We start from the raw sequence: 8,555 nt of genomic DNA, 5'->3' as shown, positions 1-8,555 counted from the left end.
CCCGAAAAGTGAACATGTTGCATTGTTTTTTGTTGCATTGAGATTTAATTTCTTTTGATAGTATTTTTGAATACTATGCGTCTCAATACATAATTTAAATCACTTTTCCTGTTAAGTTTGTGTACTTACATACATTAAAATACGATTTTTTAAGTGTACGAATATTTATTTCCCCCCACTGTAGTTATTTCCTCAATATGAGTCTGCTTAAATTGCAGGTTCACTATAAGAATTTCAAAGCAAAGAAAACTCCAAATAAGTGCACCATTTCTCAACTGAAAACATGTTGGTGGATTGTTTAATGGTCCACTATACAGGAACACGTACGTTTTACTGGATGATATGGTGAATAGATGTTTTAAATATGGTGACCGTCTTTGTTTCTAAGCTCATGGTTGGTTGGCTCCTCCTTGCTGGGTTGTTCTTGGTTACCTCAATGTTGGGTTATTGATTTAAATTAATATGTATGTGATTAATATAAACATAGATTGAGCTACAAGAATAGCAAAGATTGTTGACAATAACTTAAATTTTGATCATTAATACTAGTTGTTACCACTTATGTTGCGTAGGAAAATTAGTAAAAATCCTAATATTGCCTAGAAAGCACAGAAACAATTGAATTAATGTTAAAGTGCGATTCAAATCTGCAATGAACCCTCACGGTAATAAAAATTAAGTTTTCTGCACTATATTTTGACGTCACAGCCATAGTTTTCCTGCTCAATATTTACACTTTATTTAACTCGTAAATACATGCACTCGTTACCCCAGTCTGACCTTTCAACCGCAGCCTGGGCCTATACTTTCAAAAAGCGTTAAGAGATCGTAAGTTCATCAGCCAATCATTGACGGCCTTTCTAGCAAAATCCACCAATCATAGACAAGAAAATAGAGCGTAAGTACTTACGTTAACCTAGCGAGTTTTGAAAGTATGGCCCCTGATCTCTTCTTAACCCTAGCCGTGACCTCTTAACCGCAGCCCTGCCCTCCCCTTACCCCCACAGGAAGGCCCCCACTCCGTGATGGGGGAGGATGAGTTCTACGACGCGGTCGAGTCCACGCTCGACAAGATGGACGAGGAGGACGAGCTCAGGGACCGCCTGAGGCAGCGACGCAACGCTGCGTCGTCCGTCGTGCCGTCCGTGCAGCATCCGCTGTGGCCTGACGTGAGTCTTCTCTTGAGCTCCATGAGGGCTGTCTCTTATACACATCTAGATGTGTATAAGAGACAGTGTCTAATGTGTCTCTCCTATAATTTCTTCTGTATTATTTGCTCTCGAAGTGCTCAGTATATCTTTCCATGCTGTTATGCTTCACTCGCCAGATAAATGGCATGCTTCAGAATGCGGCAAATATTTCCTTCAGTTTCAGGTTTAGCAGCACTGACACTTCTTTCCTCGAGTTTTTAAATAAAATACTCACGGCTCTGCAGAACTGAGATGTCTGGATAGTTGGTATGATTCTTTCCCCTCATACCTTGTATGTTATGCTGCCATTATAAATTTCTTAGGCCAATGCGAGCCGCTGATTTTTCTGGTTTGAACTTCGTGAATAATTGATGATTATTTTTTCAGTTTTCGCAGGTGAAGAGCGTTGCGTATTCTGTTCATGGGTGTTTTAGGCTTTGTGTAGTGACTCGTCGAATAGACATGTAAGCTGCCTAGTGCCTCTGGTGTATGTAGTCGTAAGATGTGCCATGTTGGGTTCGCAGTTGTTAGAGACTTGGTCATCTCTAGAGCCTTGGTTAGTTAGAGACTTGGTCATCTCCACGTAGTACCTATTTTACGTGAATTCTTATGGAGTATCCTATTGATTGTATGCCCGAATACCTGAAATGTAAATTGTCGTCTGAGTGACTGCTTTCATTTTTAGAGTTATGCATATGAAACAACAAATACAATGGATCATCTAAACTAATCGGAGATTAAAAACTACGAGAGGATCCAACGAATTTTCCCTCATAAACTTGAGAAACTTCATCTCCCTACAGATGAGTAAATTTATAGCAACATTGAATGATATCTTCAGATGAATGTTCAATTTGATGTATGTTTCGTATTGTGTGAGCTACTCTTTCTGTGTTGTTTTGATGACTTTTGTGCCTTTTTATCGGTCCAATGTAATGCGTGTATTGTCTTGCATCTGTGATGGCTTTTTCAGGTATAGCCTTCAATATAAATGTACTGAATTGTGTCTGTATTCACGCAAGAATAGCATTACGAATAAATGAACAAACTTTTTTTGGTTTGGTGGTAAGCAGTTAAGACGGCCACTGCCAGTATGTCAGGTTCCTAATCACTTAGGTCCCCCGACCTACCGCAATAAAAAGACTAATATTCAACTTGAGTGATGTGTATTTATCACATTACTCATGTAATGTGATGAAGAAATTTCTTAAATTGCTGTGTTTGTTCATGGACCTGAAAATTTTTTTAATTCCCGTGTGTTATACATTATCGTTGTAGTATCGAATTGACTGGTCACATCTTCATTATGAAGTTTAATTTCGCTCGCTCACTGTTTGTTAGTCTTTAATGGATAATTCATGGTTATCTTGGTGATCAATGCTGAAAGTAATCAGGTTTAGAAATGATAAGTACTGGTAGGTACTTGGTATAGAGTTAGTTTCCTCAATTGTTTGCATAGTCGACAGGTACAAACTGCTTGCTATGTAAGTGATTAACAATTGCTTTGTTATATCTTTACGTGTTAAATCATTTGCTATAGACTGTGATATTTTCTTCCCTTCAGTCTCGAAGCAAGAACGTATAAAATTGAAAGCCTTATCATGTATTCTTCGTCTATAGAACCCTTGTTGGTATAACTATGACAGTGAAGAAATTATTGAGAAAAATTGAGAAGTATGCCAGCGAAAAGAGAACGATTTATTTTTCGAATTCAGCGATGGTTATTTCCTGCGCATGTTACAATTTTATTAATTGTGTGAATTCACAATTACAATTTTATAAACGTAGATAAACGACAAGACAACAAATCAAACAATACCAACGAACAAATCAACTCAGTAACAAAACAACTAACTACGAAATGAAACCTCCACAACTCAGTACGACATGTCGACATTCACATTATTTGACCCTCTAGCTCTGAGAGTGATGCAGGCAAAGTGCTTGTGGCACACATGGCGTTTGTGACACGCAAACCTACATCAGATCTCGTGTTGTGCATCAATGACAGCTCGGGAGCTGGTGGGTTCCAAGCTGTCCAGGAAGGTCGTCTTTGGAACGCAGCAGGGCCCATGGGCGCCGCATCTCTTCTAGCTGTAGGGGCTAGAGGAGGCTGAGCGATCAAAGTGTTTTGCCAGAAAGCCTCACTGCAAAATAAAAGAATGATAACGATTATTTTTGTACGGACAATTCAACTGTATAGTATTGAGCTGACGTGTCATAACACTTAACACTTTGCTAAGAAAATATATTAACACGTTGACTACGTATTGGTACATATGTGTACCACGAAATGTAATTCTCCAGGAGGTAGTGGTACATAATTCAGGTTGCCTAAAATCGGCCAAATCCGAGAACAAAAAAGGCCAAAAAAGGCCGATAATTCCATGTATACTAGTTTATTTGTAGGTTCCGCTATAAAAATTCCATATATTTTCTTATTGCAGTATTTAATATTTAATTAGGAAATACCCCTATCATAAATTTTAGCTGGCCAACGCAATTGAGAAAAACTAAATCACGGAATTTGTCCGGAAAAAAATGACCGTCTGGCAACCCTGCTTAAAAAAAGTACAAAAAATGAAATAATAGTACAAGATGAAGCAATCGTAGTCAGTGAAGTTGAAGAAAAAATGTTAGATTATTTTCACAAATAATTATTAACTAGCTCTCACAGTGGTGGCCCTGTTAACTGTGCCATTTGCCGTTGCAGTTGTTGGACTTCACATCGCAATGACCGTATGTCGGCTAACATCTCCCGAATTATTGTCTCGTCAGTTACATGCATAGTAGCAGGACCTCCCCCTCGTGGTTCAGACGTCATTACTCTCTGTCGTGCCCCAGAAGTATTGTGACGACTCGCATGTGAAGCAAAGTTACCCCCAGCACTGGCAGGAGGGACAGCTCTGCCACTATCAACAGCTTCAATGCCGACGCGATTAATAGAATTTCTTGATAATGGTTGATTACTTCCCACCTCAGGAGGAAATACAGACTCTATTCTAGAATTTTTGTGCCCATTAGCTGTAAGAACTTCATTTCTAGCTGAAGGATATACAGGATACCTAATTCCTGATGATGATTCAGCAGATACCTCTAGGAGAGGTGACAGGGCAGCGGCGTGTATACCGTGGTTTGGTCGCACGGTAGGCGGTACTGAAGCACTTATTGCAGGTGCTGCTGTATTAGGAGCTGTGAATGAGGCAGCATTTACCGACATTGCTGGAGTTGTGGAGGATGCTAAGGTCGTAGGGATCATTCCTCCTGCTGGCAGATTTTCACCTACATGTGCGTTTTCCTGCTCAGATAAATACAAATCTAGAAATTCCAGTACGTATTAAGCTCGACTAAAAGCAGAAGATTATATACTATGCTATTTAAAAACTTATTTATTAGACTTTATTGCGGGAAGTACTAAACATGTACTTATATATTAGTACCTATATATATTAAACTGCATCATGACGACGGATAAAAAATCGGAATTTCAAATTGGTGGTTTCCTAAAAGCTATTAGTGTGGATAATGAGCATAGGAAATCCAAAAGCAGGCGAATAGAAATCTAGAACGTGCACCGTAAAATCAAGTAAATGAAATGAATACACTCGAGCATTAGAGAATATATTCGAATAGAAACAAAGGAAGTTCCCGCAGATGAAACTACCTCAGCAGTGCTTATACACAATTATTGCAATTATTATATTGGAAGAACAAACATTATATTAAAATCCAAAAAGTAGAAAAGAAGTTTACCGTGCAGAGAGACAGGTGAGACAAGGTATGAATCTTTAATCACCCTTAGATTAAATCAATTTTCAACATTGGTGTTACTTTGCTTTGTCAGATACTCTGCGCTTTATTTTCTTTTATTCTTAACGAACCGTCATGCAAATTGAGTGATCTTTGCAAAAAAATGGTACAGCGTTATTAATTGTGTGGATTTACAATTATAATTTTATAAACATGGATAAACGACAAGACAACAAATCAATTAGATCCCTGACACCAATAAAGTAATTTTTTGGTGTTTTAATTCTTGATTATCTGCATATTTTGTAATTTCATCATTATTTCTAACATAAATTTTGCAATGTTTGACAAAAGGCAAATTCTCACCATCTGTTGCCGCTGCTGATGGAGAATCTGCAAACAAAAGTACAGATAACATGAACGCCTCTGACTATTCAAGCTTGAGCTGATATCAGTTTAGCCAGCACATGCAAAAAAAATGCATGAAAGTTATGCCATATGCGGATCTTGATTCTACTGCTAATCAAGAGTCCGACGAATCGTTTTGAAACGACTATGCATGAAATTTGAATGTTGGAACAAACTTGATCGGTACCTTGCAGAAACCATCCAAACACAAAATGACCAAGATGATGCATTTGCTTCAGAATAGGATACCAAAATAATTTTATGATATGGTAAAACTTGGAAGCATAACAATACACTGAGAAAACTTCCTCTACATACATCAGTTGACAGCTGAAAAGCTTCAAGACCCAATATTAGTGATTATTTACTGTCAATGAGCAAAAAAATATAACTCAGTACTCACTGCAATGAGTGACAGATAACGCCTCTGACTATTCAAGCTTGAGCTGATATCAGTTTAGCCAGCACATGCAAAAAAAATGCATGAAAGTTATGCCATATGCGGATCTTGATTCTACTGCTAATCAAGAGTCCGACGAATCGTTTTGAAACGACTATGCATGAAATTTGAATGTTGGAACAAACTTGATCGGTACCTTGCAGAAACCATCCAAACACAAAATGACCAAGATGATGCATTTGCTTCAGAATAGGATACCAAAATAATTTTATGATATGGTAAAACTTGGAAGCATAACAATACACTGGGAAAACTTCCTCTACATACATCAGTTGACAGCTGAAAAGCTTCAAGACCCAATATTAGTGATTATTTACTGTCAATGAGCAAAAAAATATAACTCAGTACTCACTGCAATGAGTGACAGAGAGCGCATTTTCTCGTCGACGAAAACGTTAAATCACGGACGGACAGACGGACGGACGGACGGGCATGACGAGCACAATAGCGCCTTTTTTCCATAAATGAGAAAATGCGCTAAAAATACGTAAATATTAAATGTCATTTAACCTCGCCATTACAACTTTATATATTCCTAAACGTACGAAAACATTAAATAATTTCAGGTGAACCACGCCGCTACAACTTGCAATATCAAAATACATGAAGATAGATTGAATATTTTCTGGTGACCTGGATATTTTAGCACCTATTCATATTAAACCTTTCGGATAGAAGTTTAAAGGGAATTTTTTTCATGATAATCAAAGCTTTTTCACCTCGAGGTGAGCCAGCAGGCGCGCACCCTGAATACGCAGCTCCTCAATAGTGGCATCCTTTTGTGCGAGCTGTTGCAGTTGCGATCGCCTGCCATAAAAAAAGTAACAAATATACACAAGAAATTACCATACATTTCAACAGCATAATTACAACTTACCTGGTAATTTGCATTATGAGAATAAAATCATTGCCGAGCTATCGATTGGGAAATATACTTGAACTTTCAACAGTGAACGTATAAGGTTTCAACACTAATGTACTTTGTAGCAAAGAGACAAATTACTTCACCAAAGTTAATTATGTAACATGAAAATATGCTTGATCACATAAGAAATACATTTAGTTTAAAGATCTAAGCCTCTAGCCCTATGCAGTGCATGCCAATGCCAATTAAGTTAAAAATTATTCAAAATGAAAGCACTGAAAATTTTGCAAAAAGTAACAAATTAATTTTGAACTCGATAAGTTTGAATGACGGACTGACAAAAGGTGTTGCTCTTGGTGATATCCTGAAGAAGGAGCGAAAGGCGTGTTGAAGACAGGGGTGAAGTTAGAAGACTGAGCTGTAGAGATTGATAAACATAACTACAATCTACAAATCGACAGAAATTCTAATAGTGTTATTTTCTGTAATTATTCTCATTAGCATATAATTATTTTTGCAACAATCAAACATTCTTAAAATAATAATAATTTGCTAAAAATACTTACCATTTTTATACGAAATAGAAAATTACACTAACCTTTACGTTGGAATTTAGTCTTAAGTTGCTGTAGGATTTGCAGAGAACTGTCAGAAATTGGAGTGTTGCTCAATCCTTCAGATGAAATACGACCTCCAGTCCTGACCTGCATCAAAGAAACAGAATAGATATTTTCTTTATTAAACGAAATTATAGCTTTTACCTTTATGCTGACAGCCGCACAAATCAGTTTGTCAGATCTCCATCGCGAAATTATCTATACTGACTAATTCTGTAAAAAATTTAATGAATGCATGAATAATAATATGCATATATAAGGGTTGAACAAAATAAGGGAAACACCCGACATTTTGATATCGTAATTTTTGAAATTGTTATATACTGTGAAAACGTGTCATATTTTTATGTTTTATCGTTTATTGTTGCTGCTAATTAATATTTTATCCTTGTACAGATATATTTGGTGAATTTTTGTGTCTAAAACTTCACCTAAAACCAGTTAATTTCAAACCTCTCAGGCTTTCAAAGAGGCCAAATTTTTGGTGCGCGTATGGCAAGTGATTGTGTGACAAACTTCGCGAATGCTTGATGTTTCTATACAGAGGTAGTGTCTCAAAAGTAATGACTTCTTTTGAATGAGAAGAAAAAACGTCCTCAGCAAAGCCAAAAGTCGAAGTTGTCTGAGTACTGTCGCTACCTAAATTGAATTATGAGGGACAATTGAAAGACCACGTCTGTAAAAATTACTGCGGACCTCAATGGACACCTACAGAACCCAGTTTCCATATAGACTGTCCGCCAAGAGCTGCTCTGGATTCTATGGGAGAGCTGCAATTAGAAAACCTCTGGTTTCAATTACAAATGCTTTAAAGCCTTGCATTAAAAGTGGTGTAAAACCCTCCAGAATTGGTACTTCGTGCAGTGATTTTTTGTGAAGAATGCGATTTTTCGTGATCGAAAAATGTGATTTTCTCCGACGAATCATCGTTTACTTTATTTTCAACCTCTGGCTGAGTTTACGCTTGGAGACAGCCAAAAGAGTCCGTTAATCCTGACTGCCTCCTTCCAACCATAAAACATGGCGGGGGATTAGTGATCTGGGGTGCTATTTCTTGGAAATTAGGCGGACCAATGATTTTTCTTCGTAGAAGACTCAACAGCTGTGACTATTTAGAAATTTTGGAAGACCAAGTTCATTCAATGGTTCAAGCACTGTTTCCAGAGAGGAACGCCATCTCGAAAGATCAATAATGCCCTGTGTGGAGAAATGAGTGAGACGTTGTCCAAATAGCAAAGCACTTGTTGTTGTGATCATTAATCAAA

General features: G+C 37.4%; 1 protein-coding gene across 1 annotated transcript; it reads right to left on the bottom strand.

Moving 5' to 3' along the window:
* Nucleotides 1-2,867: 2,867 nt before the first annotated feature.
* On the bottom strand, nt 2,868-7,383 carry LOC108671527. Its single transcript, XM_018159081.2, has 6 exons — nt 7,272-7,383; nt 7,013-7,091; nt 6,528-6,615; nt 5,307-5,333; nt 3,866-4,488; nt 2,868-3,337 (listed from the first exon to the last, which is right to left on the bottom strand). The coding sequence occupies exons 1-6, from the start codon at nt 7,381-7,383 to the stop codon at nt 3,088-3,090; spliced, it is 1,179 nt and encodes a 392-aa protein (XP_018014570.1). The 3' UTR covers nt 2,868-3,087.
* Nucleotides 7,384-8,555: the final 1,172 nt, after the last annotated feature.

The sequence above is a fragment of the Hyalella azteca genome, unplaced genomic scaffold (genome assembly GCF_000764305.2).
Source record: "Hyalella azteca isolate HAZT.00-mixed unplaced genomic scaffold, Hazt_2.0.2 contig13088, whole genome shotgun sequence".
Lineage (NCBI taxonomy): Eukaryota > Metazoa > Arthropoda > Malacostraca > Amphipoda > Hyalellidae > Hyalella > Hyalella azteca.
The sequence above is the reverse complement of the archived record's forward strand: the minus strand, read 5'-3'. Positions and strand labels throughout refer to the sequence as shown.

Coding starts and splice junctions, on each gene's coding strand:
- LOC108671527 (XM_018159081.2), bottom strand. CDS start 7,383: ATGCAGGTCAGGACTGGAGGTCGTATTTCATCTGAAGGATTGAGCAAC. Junction 5,334..6,527: donor GCCTGCTGGCTCACCTCGAG/GTGAAAAAGCTT, acceptor TTTTGTTTGCAG/ATTCTCCATCAGCAGCGGCA. Junction 4,489..5,306: donor ATCAGCAGCGGCAACAGATG/GTGAGAATTTGC, acceptor TTATCTGAGCAG/GAAAACGCACATGTAGGTGA.